Source organism: Equus asinus, chromosome 10 (genome assembly GCF_041296235.1).
Source record: "Equus asinus isolate D_3611 breed Donkey chromosome 10, EquAss-T2T_v2, whole genome shotgun sequence".
In the NCBI taxonomy this organism is placed as follows: Eukaryota; Metazoa; Chordata; class Mammalia; order Perissodactyla; family Equidae; genus Equus; species Equus asinus.
The window spans coordinates 29,955,384-29,983,381 of NC_091799.1; the positions used below are offsets into that span (position 1 = coordinate 29,955,384).

The 27,998-nt window shown below is 54.3% G+C and overlaps 1 protein-coding gene across 6 annotated transcripts in view; it reads left to right on the forward strand.

The window, feature by feature from the left end:
• Positions 1-27,998, forward strand: part of WHRN (whirlin) — an 85,953-nt gene that overhangs the window by 8,779 nt on the left and 49,176 nt on the right. For 5 of the 6 annotated variants that reach the window (XM_044778953.2, XM_044778951.2, XM_044778954.2 and 2 more), the window contains exons 2-3: positions 14,379-14,597; positions 23,174-23,299. In XM_044778953.2, the coding sequence (XP_044634888.2) occupies positions 14,379-14,597; positions 23,174-23,299 (345 nt within the window). The remainder of the gene's footprint in view (positions 1-14,378; positions 14,598-23,173; positions 23,300-27,998) is intronic. The other variant, XM_070518876.1, reaches the window with a different exon arrangement.

The window sequence follows — 27,998 nt, forward strand, 5'->3', positions numbered from 1 at the left end:
CAGGGGGGTCCTCTTTACGGGATTCTAAAGCTGCAGGTTACACGGAACAACATGCTAAAATGACACCAGGAAGTGTTTCCAAATATCCAGGTGCTGGGGCCTTAGAAGTATGTCACTTGCTGGGGAATTAACAAGCCCCCAAGACAGGTCCTAACCACCCTGAGGTTACAGCACCACCTTCCTTTAGGATTCGCACCCCCAGCCCAACATTTATCCACAGAAAGACTTGACCAGAGAGGTGGTCCTGCTGTGTCCCCATCCTGAGCTGTTTCGGCACACGATTCCAGATCGACAAGGTCAGCGTGAGATATTGGAAAATGAAGAGAAGGGAGGTCTGTACCCAAGAGGTTAGAGACGGCTTTTGGAGATGGACCCGGGTTCATCTGACAGTGTCCTTGGCTGTGACCTTGAGCAGCTCCTCTGCAGGTGACTCAGACCCCCCCCCACCTCTTGAACCCGGCTCACGGTCCTCGCAAACTGGTCCTCGCCGTGGCACATCAGAAGTTTGAAAAATGTGGCCACGGAGGTCCCACTGCACGCATTGTCATGAAAAATGTTATCGACTGTATTCGCTTGGCTTTGAAAGTCTTGTGTTGTGCCTGCTCAGTTTAAAAAAACAAAAAGTGCCACCGGGAGACAGTGTTGGGACTCGGGGCCCTCGCAATCCGTCGTGGCTGTTTGAATTGCAGAGTCATTTTCTAAGTGTACTTGGTATTCCCACGTAGGCAGAGTTTCTTTAAAGATGCAATTGCTTCTCTCTGGATTTTGGCATCTGCATTTTTGTTTACAGCAGTAATCAGTCACCCAGGGGTTGGGTGGAATCGTGTGTCCTGACCTCCCTTAAAAATGTTGGGGGGCAAGACAGATGCCTGGCCCAGAGGCCAGTGTGTGGCAGCATTGTCCCTCGGATCGGCTGCATTCCCATCCTTGTTCCCGAGCATCCTTCCCTGATGAGGAGGGGAGGGGGCTCTTTGCAGAGCCCGTTAAAGCAATTAATGCAGGTGAAAGTGGTGATTTGACAGCATGGGCATCTGGACTTAAAAAAAAAAAAACCCCTGTAATTTCTTTGACCCACATCTGAAACGTGTGCTAGGCTTCATTAAGAGGTTTCTGATTAAGAAAAGAAAAGTAGTCCAGCTATCAGAAATTAGCCTCCCACGCGGGTAGCGAAGCTGCGCTCAGAAATTCCTGGGAAGGGTTTTCCTTCGGCTATGTCCATCCTCCTGGCCCCGGAGGGAGGGCCTGGTGTCCCGTGGTGCGTCTGGACCCAGCGTGACCTTTATCCTTTCCTTTGTCTCTTTCTGCCTCCTGCCTCTTTCTCCTGGGAGGCCCCAAAGCTTTCCCAGATTTTCCCCAACTCTCTTGAACCCTCTCCCCCCTCCAAGAGTCCTTCCAGCCCTGAGATTTAAATCTACTGGGAAGGTCAGGATGTTTGGATGACCCTCAAATTCCTTCCTCTCTTCCTCGGAGGTCTATATCGTCACCCAACTCTGAAACAATGCTTTGTTTCTTGCTCCCTGTGGGCCCCCACAGCCCAGTGCATCATCCCAGCTGACCAGCCTGCCCACCCAGAGCTGCCCCACCTGTGGGAAACCTCTTCTTTCCCTCTGCATCCTCATTAGAGTGGCCTGTGTCACTTATGGCACAGATGATACATTTCCTACTGTTTCCTTGTATTGCTCTGTGGACCATAATAACCTTTGTCTTGAGGGTTTCCGAGGAGCCAGACACCCTTCTCGTACTTTCTGTGTATAAACTCGAACCTCATGACGGTCCTATCGGGTTTGAGGGAAGTACCACCTGTATCACGTCATTTTGCAAAATTGCAAAGAGTTTTGTCACTTGCCTGTCGTCACAAGGATGGAAAGTGGGAGAGCCAGGATTCAAACACAGGTTTTGTTATCTTGAGGGAATGTGTCCGTCACTCAACACCAGAGAGAGGTGACATCCCGCGATGCCTGGGCCTGGGCTGTGGAGCCGGATGCTCTGGGCTCAAAGCCCACCTCTGGCCACCTGTGGGGCCTTGAACAACCTTCTTAACCTCTCGGATTCTCATATTCCTCGTCAGTAAAATTGTGATGGGAATCGCAGTCAGGTGGCAGGCAAGTTACTTCTTGGTTCATCTCTGAAGTGGGGATGCCGATGGCCACGCGGGTGATGTGTTAAAACCCTGTGCCCATCTGTCAGTCAACATTTAAGGATTACCCACTATGTTCAGACCACTGGGTTGAGGTTTATTTTCCTACCAGATGATGCTCTTCCTGGTATAAAATACCTAACACACAAGATGCTTACAAGCTCCTAACACGGAGCACGCTGATAACCATGGCCACCACGGAGGGTCTCCTGTGCGACCCAGGAGCTCTGCCAGGGCTCCATGCGAGGCCCCCACCAACTCGTCACCGCAGCCCCCCAGGGAGAGGAGACTCAGCATCCGGAGGAGGAGGGGACCAGCCTCCTGCACACAGGTGGAGGTGGCAGGACCAGGATTCGAACCCAGGACTCCTTCCTGCAGACCGTGTGCTCCTTGCTGCTCTTGACCGCTTCTAACAGGCAAGGCAGGCGTGCAGCACAGCACGGCGCTGGGAGTCAGGGTCAGTGCCTGTGCATTTCTTCACTGACTTTTTTTCTTATGGAAAGGGCTTTGCAGCACTTGATGAGAAAGCTCGCTAGGAACCAGACCGCCCAGGCCACGGCCTCCAGCCCCTTTCCGGGGAAGCGCTATGCCTTTGATTGACTAGACGGTGGATATGGAGCTGCCCCTGGGCTCTCTCGGCCTTCTCCTCTCCCTCTATCTTATCTCTTTTGCCATGCCTTTTTGTGTATTGTCTGAAAATTCCCTTAGTAGATAACTGTGACCTCAATTCAACCGCCATCAGGATAAACCCGTAACTTATGAAATCATCCCACTGAACTCTGGAGTCTCTGAACCTGTCTACACTGTCTGCTGGGTGGGCAGGATGAGAACGGGGTCTCCTGGGCCTCCTGTAAAAGGCTGGTGGTCGTCGACCCCGTCGCAGGCTGGACAAATAAGGGGCCATTCTGTCTGGTTCGTAGGAAACATGAGGAGTCGAGGAGTCTGCCTGGGTTTTTAAAATAAAACGTTTGTGTGTGTGTTTTAATGACCTAAGAGATAGGGGTTCAATCTAGAAAGGTTAGAAGCCCCAGAAAAACACAGGAAAAAAACCAAAGATCATTAATAATCCCTACCACCCAGAAATAATAATTATTGACAATCTGGTTTGTGTCTGTCTGGTCCCCCTGTGTCCTTTGTGTTGGGAATTTTCTACAAAACTGCCATTCTGAACATAGTTATCAAGCCTGCTTCTTTCACCAAACAATATGCCACGACTGTTTTCCCACCTTGATAGATGTTTCTAGAACACGATTTTTAGTGATTGCATAATATATTACAGCGAAGAGGTACACAGTTTGACTAATTTCTTCTTGTTGGACAGTTTTTTTTTTAACCTTATCCATATTGCTGCTTTAAACATTCTTGCTCATTAATCTTTACGCGCATCTCCAATAATTCCTCGGGCTGTCTTTCGAGAGGCAACATTGGCTCAGGCAGATTTTTAAGGCTTTGATAACTGTTGCCAAATTGCTCTTGGGGAAAAGTTTGTTTTTTTTTTATAGTCCCTTCTACCAACGTTAATCTGAGATGCTTCATTTTTCCCCAGCCTTGCCAACCCTGGATGTTATATTTCTTTTCCATTTTAGCCAATCTGGTAGCCAAAAAAATATCCTGTTTTAATTTGCATAATTTAAAAAGCAAAGTTGAACTCCTTTGCGTGTTTATTATTTGTATAGTTGTATATACGTATATAAGGTACATAATATATCATATGCAATATTGTATATTATAGTTTGGTGAGTGCCATCAAGTCAGTTCTGACTCCTAGCGCCCCTGCAGACAGCAGAGCGGAACCCTGCCTGGTCTTTTTGCGCCATCCTCTCACCCTCCAGATGATGCTCCACTGCTGTTCACAGGGTTTTCATGGACAATTTTTTCAGAAGTGGGTAGCCAGGTCCTTCTTCCTAGTCTGTCTTAGTCTGGATCTCTGCTGAAACCTGTCCATCAAGGGGACCCTGCTGGTATTTGAAATCCAGTGGCATAGCTTTCAGCATCACAGCTACACGCAGCCTCCATGGTATGATGACCAACAGGTGGGTGGTTCCCTGACCAGGAAATGAACCCCGGGCCGTGGTGGTGGGAGCATCGAATCTTAACCACTGGACCATCAGGGCTGGCTTGTATATTACATAGACATATATAATCATGTATATGATATATGTAACATATTTACTTATTTTTGGTGTATTACTTATTGATGTCCAATGCCCATTTAATCACAAGAGTTGTACATTTCCGTGTCATCACATCTGTCCGTCTTTTTCTGTGTGGTATCTGCTGATAGGTTGTTAGGAGATGGTTGATTCGTCCGCCTGGGTTTGGACTCTTCCGTCTGAGGGTGAGTTGAGTTGGAAGCCCATCCCTTTGTGAACTGAGGATGCACAGAGAGCAATGAGGGCCAGGACTGGAAAGAGTCCAGGAGGAGAACACGCCCCATGCATGTGTCCGCTCATGGACCGGGAAAATCATACTGATAAATACAGGTTTTCCCAGTGGATGGATGAGCTGTGGGCGTCGATTCTAAACAAAATAACACTCCATTGCAAACCCATCGAGGCTCCTCTTGAGTGATTATATTTATGACTGCTCCCACCTTGTTAGTTCTTTTAAAGGAAAAAAGAAAACAATAGAGACAAAATTGAAAAGAACATTCGTAAAGCAATTTACTTAAATTATAAGAGGCTAAAAGCCAGGCTTAGTGGGTAATTGAAGAATTGCGTTAAAAAGGAATCAATATCTTTCTGGAATCTGCTCTGCCCTCATCTTGTGAGTTGTTTTGCAAACGGATGGTCCCTCTGTCTATCACTATCTTGCAGATTTCTCCTAGCCTTATCCCCCAGGACAACATTCTTTTCCTCTCTTCGCTGGTTCGTGGTTTTCCTTTTCGCACAGCCTTACCTCACTGAGACATTTAGGAGCAAAGATGCTGGAGAGCAGAGACTTGAAAGGTCAGGACATTGTTCCAGCCTCTGGGATGCCGGTGTTCCAAGCCCCGGGGCAAAGGTTTCTGTCTGTGTCTTCACCCTGAGCCTCCCGAGAAGGTCAGACTCATAAAGAAAAGAGGGTGGAGGGAACACAGTTCATTTTTTAAAATCTCCTTGCTAAGGCCCCAATTAAAGGCACATTTAAACAGCATTCAAGAAGATGAAAAGAGGAAAAGAAGATAGAAGATTCCCACCCTCGTAACTTGTCATCGCTTTTCTCCCGGATGCCTGGCCTTGAGCTGTGTGCATTCAGGTTCCCTTAATGGTTCAGTCCTGTGCTTTGTTCGTTTATGCTTTGTGTGAATGTTGTCCTGTTGTTTTGTGACCCTTGTGTTGAGCTGCGTTTCAGGGAGGGAGCCCCGGACGGGCTCTCCCAGCTGCTCTGCAGTCCGGTCTGTTTTCCCGGGATGCAGAAGCTCAAGGAGGTGAGGTGGCCACAAAGGGCCAGGGCAGACGGAGAGTGAGTTCTGAACACACCACTGCCCACTCACGTCAGCGTGCCAGAAGAATCTAGACTGACACGTTTTGGACTTTTGTTTAAAGGAATGCTCATACGTGACATGCATTCTTAGGCCCAAGTTAGCAGCAGCAAAGTATTTCTTGGGAGTGGAGGGAGAGAGTAAGATCAGAAAACAGACTTATTGCCCAAGTGCCTGTGAACAACGTTTCTCCCCTCCAGCTACATGGAGAAGGGAGCTAATCTTTGAGATGTGTTTTACCATTCATTCATCCACCACTTGGCAATTGTTTTATTGGGCCTCTCCCATGTGATTGGTGTGATTTAACACCTTCTTTAAACTCTACATATCCCATTTCCTTATTTATTAATATGTTTGTGATTAATATTCCTTTCTACTTCAAAAATAACTGAGCGACTTAACCTAAAAAGCACCTCAAGAAAAAGGCAGAGAGATCAGAAACCATACTGGAAAGTGTGTATGTGTGTGTTGCCTTTACTGGGGACAGTATTTCATATTTAAATGGAATTCTGAGCTTCCTGGCAACCAAGGCAAAAAGGGAAATTAATATATTATTTAGATTCAACGAGAGAACTCATTGGTAATTCAGAAGAGGTAAAATTCCTCGTTGGCAGTCAATTTCAAGAGGAAGCGTTTCTTTGCTGTCTCTCATTTTATGTGAAATCATCCACTATCTCCTATCTTTCCTATTTGTTGATAACACCTGCAACCAAACCAGAAGAATTCCCTGCCTTCTCTGTCTGTTCAGAAAGATGTAGATAAAATGATCGCTCATATAAGTCTGTGTCTGTCTGTTGAGATACATACTTTCGGGGACAAGGAGCTGCACGTGCAAATAGCTGGAGCACTCGATACCGTCAGAAAGCCGGTGGCAGAGGCAGGAGATGAGGCTGGCCCGGCAGGAGACGAGCCGCACGGTACTGAGACGCGCTGCAAAGAGTCTGCCTTTTACGTCAGAAGCCGTGGGAGAGATTGGGGTGGGGAAGGGCTAACTTGCCATTTAAAAGGATGCCGGCCTGCGGAGACCGATTGTGGAGGAGGGGAGGCTGGAAGCGGTTGGAGTTAGCCGGCCCTGTAAGAGGTAATTAACACAGATAAAAACATGGTGCAGAGGGAGGGAGTCTGGAGACAGACTGCTCATTAGGGCTTTACCCTCTCGTGATGATAAAGTATGCCACCGGGGCAGAGAGTCCACACCGCCACTTCCTGTCCTCCCTCCGCGTGGGGCTGAACGGGGGCAGTCTTTCTAGCCCACGTGGCCGCGCCTGGCCCCAACTCAGGGTTCAAGAGCCGGGGGGCTGTCGCTCATTTGCAGCCTGTAAGTCTCACATCCCCGCTTCACACTCTCTCCTTGTCCATCTTGTGAGGCCGAGACATAGGGTTGGCCTTGTGTGCCCTGAACCCCCTTGAACTTCTGGTGAGAGAGGCACGAGTTTGGAGGGTCAAGGATTCACAGCCGACCCTGCCTCTTGCCCTGTCTGTGACCCTGCATAAGGCACTTCTCCACCCGGAGGCTCTTGCCTCATCTGTGCAGCGGGAAGAATAAATTGTGAGGTCATCACAGTAATTTTAATATTACCGATAATATTAACCACCGTTTGCTGGGCACCTGCTGTACGCCGTGCCCAGTGCAAGATGCTCTGGGACTGTTATCTCGCCAGGCCTCATTCTGCCCGCGGGACGACTGCATAGGGGCGGGCATCACAGCCTCATGCGGGGGGAGGGGGGTGGACAGCTGAGGTCCAGAGGGCTTCCGTCACTTGTCCAAAGACTCCTGGCTAGGGACAGGCGGGCCTTTGTCTGGGAATGGCTTTCTAGCGAGTATACCTTCCACTGAAACACTCTTGGGGGGTCGTCACCCTAAGACACCTTTTTATTTCAGTGCTGTGCGATGCTTGGGTGGAGTTGGACAATACGGCCAAGATTTGCCCGGTGTCACAGTGCTGCCCCCTGCAGGTGGCTGTAGGGACTACAACCGGGTGGGACACCCTCCCCAAGAAACACTGGCGTTTATGAAAAAGGACGCACTGCCCAGTGCCCCGGAATTCCACCTTTCTCTAGTCTAGAAAATTAAGGGCTCCTGTGCGCCAGGATGCACGCAAAAGTTTGTTCATCACGGCATCGTTTGTGCTGGCCGGCAAAATGGGAAACAACCTCAGTGTCCAGCAGTCGGGCAGCGGGAATTCAATATTGGTGTCTCTGCCAGAGACTGCGACGTGGTGCGGGAAGAAATGAGCTTAACGTCATTGAACTGGTGAGGGAAAATCCTCAAAGTACATTCTTTAGCTGGAAAAAAGGGTGGTGAAGAAAATGTTAAGTATGAGTCAATGTATGTAAATACCAGACAGCACTCGTTTTGTCCATGCACAGCCGCAGGTTTGTGAAGTGCACAGAGCAAGCGAGGAAGGGCAGACCCCGAACTGCGGCCGTGGTCACGTGGGTGGTGGGTTGAGATTTGTCCTCCGGGTTCCCTATAAGAACAATACCTAAGCCTTTTGGAGCTCTTGCCTGTGTGCCCGGAGCACACACTTTGTGCGTATTAACTAATTTAGTCCTCACAGCTGCCCGTGAGAGAATGCCACTATTACCCTGTCTCATGCCTGGGAAACTGGGGCCCCGACTGGTTCAGGGACTTGCCCGGGCTTGGTGCTGGCAGGTGGCGGAGCTGGGCGGGAATCCCTGTAGCCCGGCCCCGGGGCTGTGGCTATAAACCGCTCCGTCTTCTCCTCTCTCCCCAAATCCCACGCGTGTCTGCGGTGTGTGTGCTCACGTGAGTGTGGGGAGCGTGCCCCAGGTCCGCCTGAGCCCTTGTCTGGCGCACTGTTCACTCTGTGGCCACGTCTGAACAGGCTGCTGGGGGCCGCCTGGCATAGAGAAAGCTCAGCGAATAGCTTGTTGAATGAACGAACAAATGGGTAAAGCAGTGGATGAGACAACGCAAGGAACTTGCTTTGGAGTCTTAGAGACAGGATGTGTGAAGGCGACGCAGAGCCTCCAGAATAGACGGCAAGAAAAGCAGAAGTGTGCTGGGTGCTCTTGGAGGAGAGTCCGTCACCATCTAGGAGGGCTTCCTGGAGGCAGTGGGCAAGGATCTGAATGTCGAAGAGGAGCAGATATGAGGAAGTGTGGATTTAGGGAAAGAAGGCTGTTTCTGAAGGGAGGAAAGTTGGGAGGGAGAGGCTAGAGTTGCTCACGTATTTGTGTCCACGTGGGTTAGAGGTTTGGAGAATTTCTGGGGTTCGTGGTTGGGAGACGGAGCTGGCAGCCTTGGGAAGGGAATTCACGTGCATTTAGCACCTACTATGTGCCATGTACTACGTAGGCAGTTTACATTATCTTCATAATCCTTACAACAGTTGCATTTTAAATACAGGAAGAGGCACAGAGAGGTTAGGTAACTTGCTCAGTGTCGCAAAGCAAGTCTACAGCAGAGCCGGGATTGGTGCTCAGTGCGTCTGGATCCAAAGCCCCAGCTAGGCAAGCTGTGGTCAGGAAGAGCAGGCTGGCATCCTCCCCTCCTCTCTCCTGATCTCTAACCTGAACCTGGGCTCAGACCAGCCCCGTTCCTGAGGTTCGGCATCTCTCTTCCCAAGAGGAGGAAGCTTGGGCCCTCGAGGTCTGTGTCCTGAAATGAGCTGCATGACTCACCGCTCTGTGTCCTCACTGGAGACTTTTCCAGAACCCCGCTTTAGTACACGCCCCTGAGGACACTGGTCATCTGGGGACCTTGTTCCCCACTTCCTGCTGGCTCTTTGGGGCGTGTCCCCAAGTCCTCTACACGGTGGCCGTCTCCCCTCTGTCTCTCATCCTCCGCTGAGCGGAGAACTGTGTGGCCTCCCGATGTGGGGGTCTCAGGGTCGACTCTGAGGAGCTGAGTGGGGCAAATCTGCCTCCCGAGGGCATTAACCCAGGTGGCGGGTTACGCAGTTTGAAAACGGACCCGGATAATCTGTGTTTCCGTGATCATAACCTGCTGCCCACACCCCTGTCGGCTGACGGATGGGGTCTTAGCCGCGCCAGCTGCCGGGGCCGGGCCACATGGAGATGCTCCCTGGTCTGACGTGGTGGGATGCCTCCCAGCCCCTTGGTCAGGTTTCACCAGGAACCGCGTGACGACAAGCACGGCTCGAGGCGCTCCGAGGCCCCCTCTGCTTGCAGTGGACCCGCGCTCCTCTCATGCATTTTCCCTTTTAGCCGTAGCTCATTGAACTCTTAGATGACAAGCACTGTTCCACCATGGCTCCTCTCCCTCAAAGGAGTGGAATTATGATCTTTGTTTTACAAGAGAGAAACAGAGGAACAGAGAGGTTCAGTAACTTGTGTGAGATGGCACAGCTAAAAAGCAGTTGATTCAGGAGACTGGCTGATTCTGTCCTTGCCGCAGCGAGAGAGGGGCGTGCTTGGCAGTCACCAGAAGGGGCAGGCAGAGCACCGGGTGCTTTAAGGGGGTGTTGGGTGTGGTTTCCCACCTGTAGACAGCTGCCCACAAACAGCAGGGCCCTCAGCCGTAGTCCCATTGGAAGGATGTCGCCCCAGCCCCCAGGTCCCTTCAAAGGTCCACCACTGCCCGTGATAGTGCTGAGTTGGGGTGTGCATCTGGCCACCCCAAGACGTGCCGTCTGCCCTTCTGGTGTTTTCTTAAACCCTCTTGGCCCCTCCCAACTGCTGTGCAGCCTCCGAGCCCCCAGGTTGAGATCTGGTTCAAGGACCTGATTCAAGGACCAGCCAGCACGGTTCTGAGCCCCCACTCCTTCAGTGGGGGCAACCGAGGATGGCTTCCTGCCTGGAACCTGTCCCTGCACGCCCCAGAGCCCCTGATCTCTTTGCCACCACGCCTGTGACCCCCGTGCAGGTAAATGCAGCCTTGCCTCCTAAAAATGTCGAAGTTTAACGTGGCGCGGGACCTTAGCAAGCAGTGCCAGTTGGCAAAGCCAAAGCTCAGTGAGAGGAGGACATAGCCCCGGGTCACCCAGCAAGCCAGCGGCCCGATGGGGATGTGCCCGGGTGTCTGTGGCACAGCCGGAGCTTTCTAGCTTGCCCTGCTGTGTAAGGCTGCCTGCTCCTGGCCCTGGCGGGAGAAGCTGCTGGTTCTCTGGGAGATCAGCGGCCCTGTGCACCTAACCGTGAGCGTGGACCGCAGGATCCCCAGATGGCCTGAGCGTCAGGGGTCAGCGTGGCGGTGGCAGTGAGCGTGAGCTGGTGGCAGGGTTGTCAGGGCCAGAAGGCACCAGCAGCTCTGTTTAGAAATGAACACCTCTGTTCGATGCCGCCTTGTAAAAAGCAAGAGGTGGTTTGTAAAAATAGAGACAGGAAGGCGAGCAGAAGGTGGAAACCAGCTTCTGAGAGGGTCCCCCAGCTCCTCACGGTCCCCGGAGGACACGCACGCATCTCAATTAAATTAAAGGGTCGCGGATGGAGCCCTTGGCGGGGTTCTGGCGGCCACCGCGCTGAGACCATATTCCCAGAGCCAGCTTAGATGCTGAAAGAGCTGTCTCAGGAATCTCGGTTTTCTTTCAGTTCTACCAGAAAAATAAAGAAGGTGGCCACAGACGACGACATTCTTGCTCTCCAAGACCCAGTGAAGACCCCTGTTGACCCCACCAAACAGCCAACATCAGAGGTTCCAGAATGGTCTAAGCTTGAGTGGCCACCAGACTTTCTGGTCCCACAGGCTCATGGTGGGGAAACAGGTGCAGAGCAGACGGGGCTGCCCAGGGCTGGCCTCCTGTGCCTGGGCTGTCCCCACCCCGTCCCTTCCCATCTCGGGTTTCCAGGGTCCCCTTCCGCAAAGTATTGGGGCCCGGCAGCCGGTCGGGGCTCAGTGACGTCCCAGGCTCCCTCGGGCGCCCGCTGTCTGTGGTGTCCTCATCAAAGGCATCACCTCCTCTCTGGTCTCAAGGTTGCTCTCACCTATTTATAGAACTGACCAGAATTCCACTACTGCCAGCGACACAGAATACAAATCAGGTGCCATGCGCTGGCTTCCATTCTCTCTCCCACCCTCGTCTTTAAGTCCCTGGATGAAGCTTTTCCACGCCCGGCTTCTCTTACTGATGCCGACACTCCGGGGAGGAGAGGGCAGTGGGCTCTCTGCCGCTTGCTGAGCTCCTACTGTGTGCAAAGGTCCAGACCTAGTGCGCACTGGCTCATTTAATCCACACAAGCCTGGCGGGGTGGGAGGGTTGTCGGCGTCTCACGTGGGCTGCCTCGCCAGAGGGAGCACCAGGCCCGAGGACTCTCAACGAACAAGTGACAGGAGTGCGACTTAAATCCAGTTCTGCCTGAATCCACAATCTGATCTCCTTCCGGATCCGAGGAGTCAGGTGGCTGCAGGGTGAGGCCTGTGGATATTATGGTTTCTCTGGGGGCCGTATATTTACATTCTCACCCAGTGGAGTCAACTAGGCTTTTCTGAGGACCTACTGTGTGCAGGCAAAGCCCTGACTGTCACCAGGCTGCAAGTGTCATGAGGCCATACTGTGCACTAGGTGAAGCCTTTCTCTTACTGGGCTGCAAGTGTACTGAGGTTACGCTCACTGTGTTCTCTCCAGGCCTGGCACACAGTAGGCCCTCAGTCGACCCTTGTCGAGTGAGTGATGGGGCTCAGACTCACAGTCCGTCGATGGAGGGAGCAGAGAAGGGGGAGGCCAGTTGGAAGAGCATCGAGCAGCCAGCGGTGCCATCATGGGGGAGGGAGCAGTGGGCAGGGAAGAGGGGCCAGGAAGACCACAGAGGTCACAGTGACCTCTCAGGCTTCTGCCCTCGGCCTGTGCCCTGAGACCCAGTTCCCACTTGGCTCCAGCAGAAGCCCAGTTGGTCTCCGGCTGCCTCCATCCTCATCTCAAACTTCACAGCGACTAGATGTCACCAGCTGTTCCATCCAGGGCATCCCAGGGGTGCTGAAAGAACGCTGTAAATCTTGCCCTGCTCATCCCTCAGAAATCTATTTTAAAAGCAGAATGTTCGAGAGCTGCCATCCTCTCCATGTCCTTCTGCGGGGAGTGGCATGGAGCTGTGGAACCAACTGAGGGACCTGGTGCCTCCCAGCTCGCTCCTCCTCCTCTGGGAGGGTTCAAATGTCAGGGCGTCCAGTCCTGGGCTGGGGGTCCTCCTTGGGCAGGCCCCCCCACCCCTACCCAGCCAGGGCTCCCCACTGTCTTTGAAAGCTCCACCCTTGACCCCTTCTGTCTGAGTATTGGGGCTCAGGAACCTGAGTGTGTACCAGATTCAGGCAAGCTTGGGGTCGCCAGAGAGCTGGGTACTCCCCGCCCCCTTTTGGGCATATTGTTGTTTTCTAATACTGAAAGTAATATATCCTCATTCTGGAACATTTGGAGAATATTGAGAAACAGGAAGAACAAAGTAATAATCACCCATAATCCTACCACCCAGAGAGAAGCACTGTCGGCTTGTTGGCACGTCACTCCTCAGTTTCACTTTGTTTGTTTCCTGTGATATTTTTCTCTTGACATGAGTGCGATCAGGCTGTAAGACAGGACTTATATCCGTTTGACCCCACTTAACGTTAAAATGTATCACGTATCGTTGGCTTTATGAACTCTTTGTAAAGATGTTAAAATGTGATTTTAACCACAGCGTGAACTTTCCCATGGGTGGGTACTTTCATTGACTCAAATAACCCCAGGTTTGGGGGTGTTGGCTGTCAATCCTGGTGCTAATTGACTGTTTCCTTGAAAAAATGGCTCATTTCGGCTACAAGTGCATTATGGGAAAGCCACATGGCGCATCTCAGCTTCCACCCGGGGCACAGAGTTTGGGCTGCCCTCTCCTTGGGGTGGGTCCATCCCCAGACTGGAAAATGCAGAGCAAAGGTGGCATCTGCACTCAGCATTGGTTGCTCTGGCAAAGGAACCGCTTCCTGGCCGTGTGGTCAGGCGACTTCCCTCTGTTTCTTCATCTGAATCGTGGGATCCCTGGCCCCCAAGGTTGGACGCCATGGGGATTTTAGGAGCTAACCCATGTCAGGTCCAGAGCAGAGGGTCTGACACGTACAGGCCCTTTATAAACGTCAAGCTATGATGATCATCAATACTTTTATCCCTTGACTCTCTCGTCTGGTATTTTATCGGCGTTGCCAAGACCACCCCCGCGTTCCGTAAGGGCTCACAGTTCAGCATACAGTTGTACTGGTGGCTAAGCTTTGGGACAGCGAAAGGATACCCAAGGAAATGAGCACAGGGAGCAGCCATGAGGTGAAGTCTGCAGGAAACCAGGCACAGGCTTCTGGTCCTTTCCTTTGCAATCACACAGGATGCGTTTAGCTCCTCCAGCATTGGATGGTGACAACACGTGGGTGATCTTGTCTACCAGGGGTGCTCATTGGAAAGACTCAGCGCCCAGGGTTTTTATTTGGGGCTGGTCACATAGGCATCCTCTGCCTGTATGCACATTCCAGACCCCACACGGTTTGCACAAATAGCCTAGGCAGCTGAGCTCCCTTTATCAGCTAGGAATGCTGGGAACACGCAGAATCCAAGGTCCCAGGTGCCCGCCAAGCAGGCCTTCCTGAGGATGCTGGTACCTTTTCTCTGCACAGGGATGCTAAGAGATCACATTTCTTGTGTTTGGACCACTTCAAGTTAGGGATGGAATGGATGTCCTCGTTCCCATAGGACGAAACTGAGGACTGGAAGAGGGCAGGGATTGGGGGGCCTCCTCTTCCCTCTGTGGGTCCTGAGACGAGGCAAGATCTGGGGAACGGGAGGGCGTCCCTCACTGCCCCGCTTCCTGCTAACCCGCATGTCTCTCTCTCTCTAGGCTCTGAAGGGCTCCAAGAAGCTGGTGCTCTCCGTGTACTCCGCAGGGCGCATCCCTGGGGGCTATGTCACCAACCACATCTACACCTGGGTGGACCCCCAGGGCCGCAGCATCTCCCCGCCCTCCGGCCTGCCCCAGCCCCACGGCAGCGCCCTGAGGCAGCGTGAGGGGGACCGGAGGAGCACCCTGCACCTCCTGCAAAGTGGGGATGAGAAAAAGGTGAGCTGGCAGGCTGCCTGGACCCGGGGGCGGGGTGGGGGGAGGCCGGCCCCCGAGACCCCATTCTCCCTGCCAAACCCAGAACAGGGAAGCTTCCTAGAGGCCGGAAGAAGGGGCTTGGCTCTGTCCTTCTCTCCCCCAAGTCCCTACGGAAGGATTTCTTTGCCTGTTGACCTGTGCGGTGACTATTATGGTACAGGCTGAGCTGCTGCCACAAAGGAGCCGAAGGTGGTGATTTAAATAAGTTGGGTTATTTCTCCCTGACACAGAACAGAGGGGGAGGTCTAGGCTGGGGGGCTGCACTGCTCCACATCTTATTCTGGGACCCACATTCCGTCCATTACCATCCTTGAGGGTCTGGCCCCTTCTGATGGTTGAAGCTGGGCCGCACTGGGTCCCCATTCTAGCCCCTAGAATGGAAAGGGGAAGAGCGGAAGCTCAGAGCTTCCCTTTAAATTAGAGATCTTTTAACTTCTCAGTGGTCCGGACCCAGGTGCGCGGCCACACACAGCTGCCGGGAGCCCACACTCCACCGGGAACCTTTTGCGGTGTGGGTTTTGGGTTGTAAGGAAGAGAAACTGGCCCTGGTCACCTTCCACAAAGTAAGAATTTACTCGAAGGGTGTGGGAAGTTCCAGAATTGAAGCTGAGGACCTTAGGTGCAGCCTCAGGGAGGAACACGCCTCCACCACTTCAGTGTCTGCATCCTTCTGGGTGGAGCCATGGTCCAGGGAGGGAGCTCCTGATTGGCTGGTGGGGAGGGCTGGGCACTTTGATTGACAGAACCACCAAGACTGTAGCCAATGGGGGAGGGGTTCTTGCCCAAAGCACCACGGGGAGATGCAACCTGAAGAAGGGGCCAGAGGCATCAAGGCATGCCCCGTACCGCCCTCCTCCCCCTAGACCTTGGCTGTTTCTTTTATTAAAAAAAGGGCAGAGAGATGGTCCCCCTGTGTTTTCAAACTTCTCTCTGGATGCAGTGTGCTTTGCACTCCGTGGCTGCCCAGAACTCTTTACATCGTGCAAAACTAAAACCCATTAAAAGGCAATTCCTCCCCCCTCTCCCCTCCAAACCCTGGCAGCCACCATTCTACTTCCTGTCTCTGAACTTGACAACTCCAGGCGCTCATCTAAGTAGAAAGACAGCTTTTATCTTTTTGGGACTGGCTTATTTCACTTAGTCTGATGTCCTCAAGGTTCATCCGTGTTGTGCATGTGATAGGACTTCCTTCCTTTTTTACGGCTGAATAGTATTCCACTGTAAGGATAGACCCCATTTTGTTGGTCTGTTCATCCATCGACGGACACTGGGCTTCCGTCAGCCTTTTACTGCTATGAGCATGAGTCTACAGATATTTCTTTGAGACCTTGCTTTCAGTTCTTTTGGGTACTTCTCCCGGAAGTGGAGCTGCTGGAGCATATTATAATTCTATTTTTAATAGTTTGAGGAACCCACCGTGCTGTTTTCCATAGTGGCTGCATCATTTTATATTCCCACTAACACCACCCAAGGGTTTCAATTTCTCCACATCCTCACCAACGCTTATTTTCTGTCTTTTTGATAGTAGCCATCCTAGTGGGTGTGAGGTTTTTCTCTTGCGAATCTTCACATTGGACCTTTGTGCGATCCTTTAGCGGAGCAATGACAGTGCCCAAGGTCACACAGCTGGGCGGTGGCAGCGTTCAGGGACAAAGCCAGATCCGTCTCTTTCTAAGCTCTCCATCCTAACATTGGCCCATGCCGCCTCCCCAGTGGGGGAACCCAGAGGAGGCAGGTTGCGGTGTCCCAGTGAATCATCAGTCCAGGGAAGGGCTTGTTCTGGCACGTTCCATGAGACCCGATGTGATACGTGTCCTGTGAAAGGGACAGAGAGACTGACATGGTGTGCAGAGGAGGGAGAGCTTTGGGAAGCCTTCTTGGAGGAGGCAGCATTTGGAGTTTGCCACGTGGCAGTGGGAGGGAAGGTGGTCCAGACAGAGGGAACAGCACAACAGTGGAGGGAGGTTAGAAAGAGCAGGATGGCTGTGGGAACCCCAGCTGGTGCTGTTTGTGAAACGAGGTTGGAGAACAGTGGCTGCGGGGCTGGGGTGCCAGGCTCGGGGGTGGGGTGTGTGTCCGGGAACACTTTTTCCTCTGGGCAGCGAGGACTCTCTGAGTGTTCTCCTCGCTGATGGGGGACCAAGGGCGAAATCAATTCCAGGTTTGCAGAGATCTTTACAAGATGGTGAAGAGAAAGGGGGGCGAAGCTCATTTTCAGGAGGGGTGGGACCAGTTGGAGTGAAAGCAGAGACAGAAAGAGCCTTTGGAGCCAGTAATGATGCTTCTGGATCTAGTCAAGATGACCCTTGAAGGTGGAAAATAAACCCGGGGGGAGGTTCCGGGGCGCTGAGGGCCCTCGCTCTGCGTGGATTGTCAGAGGGAAATGTTCTCGAGCCGGGGGCGGGTTCCTTTTAAATTCCTTGAAATGGGGCTGGTTTGAGGTGGATTCTGAGGCTGGGAGTGTGGCCGGAGAGAAGGCAGGCCGAGCGAGGGGAGGGGGCTGCGTCAGGGTGGAAGGGCAGGGGGCCCACGGTGGCCTTTGGGGTGGAGGGGTGAGCCTGTGTTTCCAGATCCCTCTCTGGCCGGCGTCCTCCCCGCTGACCTGCCTCTAGAGTCTGAGTTCCAGGGGCCTGTTCTGGGCTCTGCCTGCCAGGAGGGGTTCGGCGGGGCCCTTGCAGGACGCCCACAGAAACACAGGAGGGCTCTCAGAAGCCTTCTTTCTCTGCTTCTGTGTTTCTGTCACCCCTTTTATTGGAGAGGGGTTATGAATCATGTGACGGATGCCGGTCACCAGAGTGATGGAGCCCCAGCCTCCCGGCGGGTCGCCTCTGCACTGCGGGTTTTTAGATGTCAGTATGGTTTCATGAAATCGTTTGCCTCCTAAGCCAAACCTATGAAGTATTTGCAGATAGTATCAATATTCCCATTTTTCAGATGAGAAAATAACGGGGCAGAAAGGCTGAATGCGTTACCCCAGGCCACACAGACGGTGAGCGGCGGGGCGGGGTCGTCCTCAGACCCTAAGGCCTGTCTTCCTTACCTTCGGGTGCGTGAGTGGGGAGAGCCCCCTGGCTCCTTCGGTGTCCCCCGGCTCTGTCCCTCTGGGCCCTGGCTATGCACAGCTTCCGTGGATGCTCCCTCTGGCTAGAGTCATGGCACGGCCTGACTGCTTGTGTGCCAGTGATCTGGTCAGCATCTGGGATCCCCTCAGAGGAATGTTGGGGCAGGAGCAGCCATTGGCAGGAGTCACATGCCCCTTACCGCCCCCTATCTGGGTTGTTTTCCTGTGAACCAAGGGGCAAGTCTTATTCCATGGTGGTGTCTCTGGCCTCTGGCCCCCACTCCAGGCTGGCAGTCAGGCCCTGCTGCAGCCACGGCAGCCCCCCGAGTTCATGTGCCTTCAGCAGCCGCAGAGACAAGATGGGACCCAGCCTGAGACAGAAGGAGCAGGGGCTTTGGGACTAAGTTTGAAGCCTGCTGTGTAAGAAAAACCTCCAGCTCTCCTCCAGTTTCTCCTTTACTGTCACACCACCACCCCGCTCACAACGGTCTGACACCAGATCTGAGGGGGGGGTTCCCACCCCAAGCACTTCTGCAACACCAGCGGGGCGTCCTACCATTTATCTCAGTTCTGACGCCCTCTACCTGGAGACGGCGTCAGATCCCTCAGGTTAAGGGCTCGGTCCCTCAAGGCTGCCCCCGCCCCCACTTCGGATGCCGGTCGCAAGCCTAAGTTGTGACCTATGCTTCTGACCAGTCAGCTGTAAATCTGAGGTCCCCACGACGCCCTCCTTGAGTTCAGTTAATTTGCTAGAGCAGCTCACAGAACTCGGGGAAACTGTGTCCTGTTTACCAGTTTATTGTAAAAGGGTGGGATAAAGGATACAGGTGGACGTGCAGATGGGAGAGATGCGCAGGGCAGAGTAAGTGGGAAGGGTGTGGAGCTTCCGTGCCCAGGGATGGGGTTGTACAACAAGACAGCAAGGGAGATGGCCGTGCCTGACTCCAGGTAGGCTGTGCGATCCTCATTTCACGGATGGGGAAACTGAGATGGGAGAAGCCATGGGCCTGGCCCCACGGTCCCCAGAATAAAGGGCAGAAGCAGGATTTGAACTCAGGCCCCTGGGGGTCAGTTTGGCACACTGGTTAAACGCCTGGGCTCTGCCAGCTGTCGGCTGCGTGACCTTGGCTGCGTCCTTTCAGCCCTCCAGCCTCAGTTTCCTCATCGGGAAAGTGGGGATAGTAAGAGACACCATGGAGAAAGAGAGGCTTAAACAAAGTCCTGTGACGTGCCGAGCGCCCGAGACTTGGGAAATGGTACACTGAGTGAGCAGTTAATTTAGTGAGTTATTATTATCTGCATATTGTTAGGGGGCGTGGTGTTCTTGTCCCCGTGCCAGGCTGCCCCCACAGCTTAGTTTCCGTTCCCATCGGTGAGTTTTGTTTCCTGCCGGATGCTGCTTGAATTTCCAGCAGGTGGTTGAGGCAGCTCGCCCGTGGTTGGTGGGCCTGTTACTGCCATCCTGTGATGAAGACCCCCTCTGAGTCCCATGGCAAGGATTTATGAGGAGGTTTGTTTTCCACTTCAGTCTTTAGAGGGGGCTGCTGCAGACCATCTGGGTGGTCCGGCGCCCCTCTTGCTCTCTCCCCCCACAATCTTTGTGTCCTGGAGCTGGAGGGACCAGGTCGGGTGGGGACAGGGGGTAGGGACTGACCCCAGGTCACCCAGGGAGCTGGGCCAGAGCCTTGGCGTGTAGACCCCAGCCAGGCCCGGAGCAGGGGTCCGTCCAGCTTCGAGGGGGGAGCTCCCACAGTGTCCTCGGCCCACCTCACTCACCTCCCCAGGTCTGAGCCCCCAACCCCCCGAAGGTACACGCCTTCCTCTGCTGTCCCCCTCCCCCACAGTCTTCCTAAAATAGGAATCTGAACCCATCTCCCTCCCGCTCAAAGCCCAGGGTTCTTGGCCTGGCTCACGGCCCCACACAGGCTCATGTCATCCACCCCACCTGCCCTCGTCCCCTCCCCGCCACACGCCAGCCAAACAGAACACCGAGGTGACCCCAGGGGGCCAGGTTCCATCCTGTGTCTGAGGCTTCACGCGTGCTCTTGCCCTGCCGGCCCCCAGCAGCCTGCAGGGCTTGGTGGTCCTATTTCTGGAAGGTTCTGCCTGAGGTCAGGCTCTCAGGAAGGGACTCTGGGACCAAGATTTCCCTGGAGGAGGTTTACAGGAGAGAGCCCGTGTTAGCCAGAATGGTGACTCCCCAGAGACCTCCACCTCCTAATTCCTGGAACCTTGAGGATGTCACCCTCCATGGCAAAAGAGACTTGAGATCGGGAGAGTCTCCTGGAATATCCAGGTGGGCCCAGTGTCATCACAAGTGTCCTTATAGAAAGGAGACGGAAATGTCAGAGTCAGAAAAAGGTGACGTGATGCTGGGAACAGAGAGAGAGACGGGAAGATGCCACCTGCTGGCTTTGCAGATGGAGGATGGCGCCATGAGCCAAGGAAGGCAGGTGGCCTCTAGACGCTAGAAAGGACCAGGAAACGGGTTCTCCCCAAGAGCCTCTAGAAGGAATGCAGCCCTATGGACCCAGGGCTTCTGATCTCCAGAACTTTTAAGCTGATAAATCTGTGTTGTTTAAAGCTGCTAGATTTGAGGTCATTTCTGACAGCAGCGAGGCAGTGCTGTCGTAACTGGGGTCAACGTTGGTGATGGCAGGAGGGACGCAGACCTGGGCAGAGGGAGGAGTGGGCTGCGACGCCATCACGGCAGAGGCCTCGGCCCGTCCCACGGGGGCTCCGGGGCGGGGGTGGCCCTGCAGAGCTGTCCTGAAGTCAGGCAGGGGTCCAGCTTTCGCCACCCGCCCCGATCTACTAGTCGTTGGATGGGAGCTACTCCAGGCAGGGGTGTGACCTCAGGTGGGGCAGGTCCAGGAGGCACTCAGCTGTGAGCCAGCAGCAGCCGATGCTCCCAGCCCTGGGGCGCGTCCCGAGGGCAGGGACCCAGTCAGCTTCTCCTCTGACTCAGGCTTGGGCTCCCTTAGCGTTTGGATGGAATACCAGCGACAGCTCGTGTCTGCAAGGCCGTCCGGGCCTGTGAAGCAGCCCAGGTTCCTTATCTCCCTCCTTCCTCCCAGATCACACCTGGGTGAGCTTAGCCGATGGCTCACCCGAGAGGGCCATTTTGGAGATAACCACAGTAATAGTCAGTGTTTTCTGAGTGCCTCTGCTGTGCATGTACACTTCTCACCGCTCCACCTAGAGGGACCCATTCATCCCTCCCAACAACCCACTGAAGGGGGTGCAATCATTTCCCCATTTAATAGAAGAGAAAGCTGAGGCACAGAGAGGGACAGTAACTCGCCCAGGGTCACACAGCTGGCAAGGGGTGTTGCCGAGGTTAAATTTCGAGTCTCGCTCCGGAGTCTACACACATCGTCACCTCCCAAATTCACAGATAAGCACGTCATTGGGGCCTGGGGTGTGCCTTGAACCTGGGTCACCTCAGACCTGTGCTGGCCCTAGCTGTGTGGGGGCAGGAGAGGGCACATTGCAGGGGCTGGGTTGTTGTTCCCGAGTCTGACCTCAAGCGCCCTCACAGCCTGCTGTTTCCAGAACATCCATCTCTGACGCTGCTGGGTGACTGCTCGCTGCTCCCCCGAGAGCTCCGTGGGCCTCGCAGGTGCTCGCCTTTCTAATGCGATCGTCCTGTCTGAGGAGTGAATCGGGAGCCAGCTCTGGCCTAAGGGGGCTGGGGCCACCCCCCTGGGCAGCACTGCCTGGCACTGTCCCGCCAGGGACGGGCCCCCCGACATGCCGCACAGTCTTAGGACCAGACCCCATAGAGTCACTCTGTCTGTTGAGCTCTCTCCCCACAACGGTCTGCCAGCCAGTAGGAGTCCGCTGTGCTTGTGTGGCCTTGTCTGGTTTTGTCACGCACAAAATGGAGCCAGCAATGGCTAATATCTATCCAGCATTCACTGCGGGCCGGAGACTAGCCTCCACCTGTCTCAGTCTGATCCGCTCCACAGTAACCGTACACGACACACACTGTTTTCATCCTCATTTTACAGGTGAGGGGGCTGAGGCACAGACAGGTTAAGTAACTTGCCTAAGGTCACACAGCGCGACCCCCCACTGTGCAGTTTGGACTTGAGTCTGTCCTCTTCACCCCCTCCACCGTAACCTCCAGGGCAGAGAATGAAGTGAGATAATATATGTAAAAGGCCACTTCTGTGACCAATACAGATAACTCTATATAACAGCCCTGGATAACTCTTAGCGGAATGGCTTTTTGGAGGTAGAAAGCTGGTTGGATGGCGTCCCCCCTGACATTTGCCCTCCCCTGATGCCCCCAGGCACCCCCACCGCCCCCTCTTCCGTGAGCAGTCACACTGTGCTCTCTTCGGGTTTCTTACGTGTCCCTGGGTCTTAACTTGTTGCAGGGTGTTTTCTGTCCTCTGGGGGTAGGTCCCAGCTGCTCTGGCCCTGCTTCTTCTTTGTCACAAGTCCCCCTTCCATTTCCAGAGCACACTTAACCTGCCGGTTCCTTCCCGGATCAGCCCCCAGCCTCCCCTGCCCATCCTCCCCGGTCCCCCCACACCCCCCAGCACCCTGGACGTGACCGTGCTGCTCCCCTCTGAGGCCCCCAGCCGAGCTTGCTCCCCCACCGCCGAGCGGTGACACCTGTTGTCCCATGTCCCCGAATGCCCCTCTCGCGCCAGCCTGCTCAACTCCTGCTCACCCTCCCATCTTGTCAGAAACGTCACTTTCTCCAGGAAGCCCCGCCCCCAAGCACTCCCACCCCCGTCTGTACCATTGCCCTTCTCTGCCCACAGGGCCCCCGAGCCGCCCCGTCACGCCCAGATCGCGCTGTCCCTGTGTACCGGTCTCTCTGCCCCTCTGGACTGTGAGACCCTTGCGACCAGGACCGTGTCTGGGTCATCTCGGGGTCCCCTGGCTTGGCAGCGGGTCTGCACTTAGTGGGGGCTCCCTGTGTTTGTAGAACGAGGGGGTGATGGAGCAGCATCCTCTGGTCCCTCGGGGTGGGTGGCAGAGCAGCAGGACCCTGGGGAGGCAGGAGACCCCTGGGCTGGCAGGATGGTGGCACCCCGAGCCCGGACTCAGCCTCCATCCCAAGGAGGGAGAATGGAAGGTGGGGAGCCTGGGGCCTGAGCCGGCATGCCCTGACCAAAGGGTCCAGGGAGGGGCGGCCCCCTTGGTATAAGAACACGTGGAAACCAGAAGCATCCAGGCGTCTAGGATGTCAGCATCAGGGCATCCCTGGAAGTCCTCTCCTGAAGCGCCTTCCTTCTACTGCACGTGTAACAGTGGCCCAGAGGGGGAGAGCCACTTATCCAAGGTCACTCAGCAAGTTGGAGGCAGAGCTGGGGCAGGGGATGGGAATGTCCAGGACATCCTGCAGGCCCCGGTCGGTGGTCAGTGTGCCCTCCAGGGTGTGGGAGGGGCTCTGCAGCCCTCCTGCCCCCCAAAGCTCCTCCAGGCCTTTGAACGCTGCCTCCTCTCCCTCCTGCAGGTGAACCTGGTGCTGGGGGATGGCCGGTCCCTGGGCCTCACGATCCGCGGGGGAGCTGAGTATGGCCTGGGCATTTACATCACTGGCGTGGACCCGGGCTCCGAAGCAGAGAGCAGTGGGCTCAAGGTGAGAGGCCCCGACGCCCATGGGAGGGACAGGGAGGGGCGCCCGGCTGCATGCGTGTGGGGAGGGAGGGAGAGATCCGGGCCTGGGGCTCTTTGCAGCTGATGTGAGTCAGACTTCCAGCCGAGCAGTCAGCGCCGAACCCTGAGGGGTGGTCCCAGGTGGGGAGCACCCCCCGCCCCCGCCCCCGGGGCCATGTGCCTCTAATTTGTGGTTCAGAGTGAGCAGCGGGAGCCACCCCCTGCCTCCTGCGCCCCGAGGTCTCCTGGCTGTCCTCTCCCAGCTGTGGTTTGCAAACACTGCTGATGGCCTACGGTGGCCCTGACCTTGGGGTTTGTGATGGTGCGTGGAGAGGGGACAGGAGAGCCGTGAGCTGGGCTGGGGTTGTGCGGGCAGCTTCGGGGCTGGCATTCGACCCAGGGCAACCAGCAATTATTGAAATAACATCATTAGCTTGCGTTTGAAACAGGGCTGTGTGCTGGGCATCCGTAAATGACTTCACGCGGATCATCTCACGGAGCCCTCATGCCACGCCACGGGGCAGGCTGTTGTGACCCACATTGTCCAGTTGGGTAAACCGAGGCACGGAGAGGTTAAACAGACTCGCCCAAGGTCACACAGCTGGTGGGTCGCAGAGCAGGACTGGAGCCCAGGCAGTCTTAATTCCAGAGCCCACAGTCTTAAACGCTCCATGGTCCCACCCTGCTGGGGAGGCCCGGGGACTTGCTCAGAGCTCCGGGGGAGGAGACAGTGAGTGAGGCAGCGAGCGACTGCCCACGAGGATGCTGGACCAGGACGTAGATCACCTGAGTAAATGGTGGCGGGTGTTTGGGTTCAATCCTGATGCCAGGGGTCTCAAGGCAGCATCGATGTGGAGCGGTGACCATGGGCACAGGTGGCATTTGCGCCAGAGCCGTGCGGTTTGACTGTGGGCGACTAGGTGGGCGACTAGCCCGCGTGTGAGGCCGGGAACAGAGCCCAGGATGAGATTGTGTCTTTGTAACGAGGGGCCTTGAATGTCCCTCTCTAACGTGGGCAACCTGACTCTACGCAGAGGAGAAGAAAAGCGCGTGGTGGGTCAGAGCGGCGGAAAGGAGACCCCCAGCCCCGAGGTGGCCGACAGGCTGGAGTGGAAGAGGGACGGGGTGTCCTTCGGCTTCTCTTAGGGGATACGACGTAGTGGGAAGAGCTCTGCATTTGGGGTTGGGAAGATGGGGTTCAGATCCCAGCTTTTCTGCTTTTCTTTTAATAGCCCTGTGACCCTGGAGACTGCCTCCACCTGTCTGAGCTTCTCTTCCTTTTCCCCGATAATCATAAAAAATAGCATCTCTTTCTCAGGGTTACTGAGAAGATGAAAGGAGGAGGGAACTGGCGAGAACATTAATAATAAAGGTGCAGTGTGTTGAGGGTGCTGTGGACGGAATGTTTGTGTCCCCGCAAACTCATGTTGGGTCCCTAAGCCCCACGGTGAGGTGGGGCCCTGGGGGTGCTCAGCTCATGAGGGTGGAGCCTCATGAAGGAGATGAGTGCCCCTATTAAAGGGACCCACATTGCTCCCAGCCCTCTTGCCATCACGTGAGGACACGGGAAGTCGGCTCTGCAGCCCACAAGAAGGTTCTGCCCAGAACCGGACCATGCTGGCACCCTGACCTCAGACGTCAGGCTCCAGATGTGAGAAAGAAATGGCTGCTGTTTCTAAGCCGCCCCGGCTGGCGGGGGGACTTGTCACAGCATCCTGAGCTGACTCAGATAGTCCGCTCCTGGCCAGGTGCTTTCTGTGTTGTCACTGAAGCCTCACCACGGCCTGTGACAGCGGGGTCTTTCGTCAGCCGGTGCACAGCTGCAGGATCAGAGACTTGGAGAGCTGCACAGCCAGTGCAGGGCAAAGCCGGGGTCCCCAAGCCAGCATCCTGGGGCTCCCAACCAGGCCGGCCGGGCAGGGCGTAGATGCTGCACACGTGCTGGTTGGGTCTCGTGGATTCCGGAACGCCCTGCCTCTCGGGTTTGCTGTGCCCTCAGCAGGTGGAGATGCTGACTTGGTTGAGACTCCGAGAGGAAGCCATGTCGTGGGATTCTCTATGCAGATTGTGTGAAATAATTTTATTTCGGAATAATTTGAGATTTACCGAGAAGTTGCCAAGACAGTCCTCATTTATGCTTCATCCAGCTGCCCCTGATGTGAGCATCTCGTATAAGCACGGTGCGTTTGTCAAAACTGGGAAAATAACGTTGGTGCAATACCATTAAACCAACTACACGCTTTATTCAGAGTTCCCCAGTCTTTCTACTAATGTCCTTTTCCTGTTCTGGGATACGGTCCAATCCAGCATACGCCCCTGCCTGAGCCTGGAAGCTGTTTTAATTCCATTTATTTTCCCCCAAAATTAAAAAAAAAAATTGAAGCCAGTTTCTAAACAAAGTGCTTTTTAAAAAAAATTATTTTGTTGAGGTCATAATGGTTTACAACATTGTGTAGTTTCAGGTGTACATTGTTATTTATCAGTTCCTGTACAGACTGCGTCATGCTCACCACCAATGGTCTAATTTTCATCCGTCACCGTACATATGTGCCCCCTTACCACTTTTGCCCGCTCCCAACCCCCTTCCCCTCTGGGCACCACTAATCTGTTCTCTTTGTGTAGAGGGTTTTTGTTTGTTTGTTTGTTTTTCAAGCGAGTGAGGAGATTGGGAGGAAGAAGAATGGGGGCAGAGAGAAAGAGATGGAGCCGGAGGGAGGGTCTGTCCTAGAATGCTTGCTGTGTGGGGCTGCAATCTGACCTACAGGCAGGATGCAGCTTTGGCTCTGAGCTTCCTGGCAGCCAGCACAAAGAGGGAAGCAGGTCAGTGACATCTGTAAGATGAAAACAGACCAACTGTGCCTGGGAAGCCTGGTTATTCCTCTTCCTGAGGCCTGAGAGCAATTTTCCTCTGGTCCCTCTTAGAGAAGATGTTGTGTGATGCCATAAACAGTGTCCTCAGTGGCGGGAAATGCATGAGCAGGTCCATACTTTGTTGATGGTGAATCCGTTGTGATTGGATCCGTGTTAAGAGAAGGGGAGAGGGAGCATGCGAGAGAGGATATGCTAGGGCCTGAGAGATCGAGCAGGCCCCTCTCTCTCTCTGATTATGGACGGTGGTGGCTTTTACTGTCATGTTACCCGCTCACTGAGCAGTTACTGTGTCAGGGACTGTGCTCATGCTTCACATTAGCTTACTTTTTTTTTTTTTTTTTTTGGTGAGGAAGATTGGCCCTGAGCTAACATCGGTGCCCATCTTCCTCCATTTTGTATGTGGGACGCTGCCACAGTGTGGCTTGATTAGTGGTGTGTAGGTCCGTGCCCAGGATCTGAACCTGCAAACCCTGAGCCCCAAAATGGAGCTCATGAACTTAACCACTAAGCTACCAGGCTGGCCCTATCTTACTCATTTTTGCAACAGTGTATGAAAAAGGGATGTTCTTATCACTGTTGTAGAGGAGAGGCTGATTCAGGAGCAATGGTAGGCAGCTAGCTCAAGGTCACCCAGCTAAGAGGTGCGAGACTCAAACTCATTCGAGCACTCCCCAAATCCGTGTTCTTCACTGCTACGTTCCCCAGCTCCCCGTGGGGAGGCAGGAGGCTTGTGGAGTTAAAGGTCACATTCCTTCGAAGTCACAGCTGGGATTTGAATGTAGGCCTGACGGAACCTGGGCTCGCCTGGTGCAGGGGAGGGCAGGAGCCCTGGGATCTTGGCCCTGCCCGGCTGTGTGAGGGTGGTGTGGCCTTCCCCTCTCTGGGACTCAGCATCTCTTCTCATCCTGCTCGGTGAGAAGTTGAACACTCGAGCTCTGTGATCTCCGAGGTTTTCTCCAAATCTGCAGGTTTTCCAGCCTGAGAGGGCCTGAGGGTGCCCAGACACCAGGAACATGCTCCATTCTCCTTCATCTGCGGGCTCCCGTGTCCACCGAGAGATGCCGAAGTAGGTAACCCGCTGGCGGATCCCTCTTTTGTGCGAAAGGAAGGACGGAAGTGGACGTTACAGGTGGACACTGGGTGTCCATGGCTGCCCCTCCCTCCCCTCCTTCCATTTAATGGGGGAGTATGTCCTGAGGACTCCTGGGTGCCAGGCACTGTGCTGGCCCTGTGCCTGCTGAGCTGAGCAAGACAGAGCTAGTCTCTGACCTCCAGGAGCGTACTTTCGAGTGGGAAGACGAAGGGGGAAAACTTAGCACCTGTTTGTTTCGTTACCATCGTGATAAATACCAAGGTGGCCAAGCCTCTGCAACCGTGTGACTCTATAATAGGGGAGACCGGCTCTGGTCTTGGATATCCAGGAGGTCTTCCGGGAGGAAGAAACTGTTCCGTTGCAGTTTTAAAGAAGAGAAGAAAATTAATGGTGTGAAAGAGGAAATGAGAATTGCAGGCAGGAACAACAGCCCATGCTAAGTCCCTGGGGTGGAAAGAAGTGTTCCAGGATGCAGAGGAGGGCCAATGAAGCTGAACTCAGAGAGCCAGGCCGGGAGAAGGTACCCGGTGATGCTGACGAGGCGAACAGAGCCAGATCACACAGGGCGTGTCCTTTCACCCAAGACTGCAGCCGGGAAAGGATGCCCCAGGTCTGCAGTTACTAATACGGAAGGGTGTCGCTGGTCCATTATTAAGTGGGAAGCGCAGGCCGCAGAACCACACGTCTGACAGTATCTCCTTCGTGTTGTACACGTGTG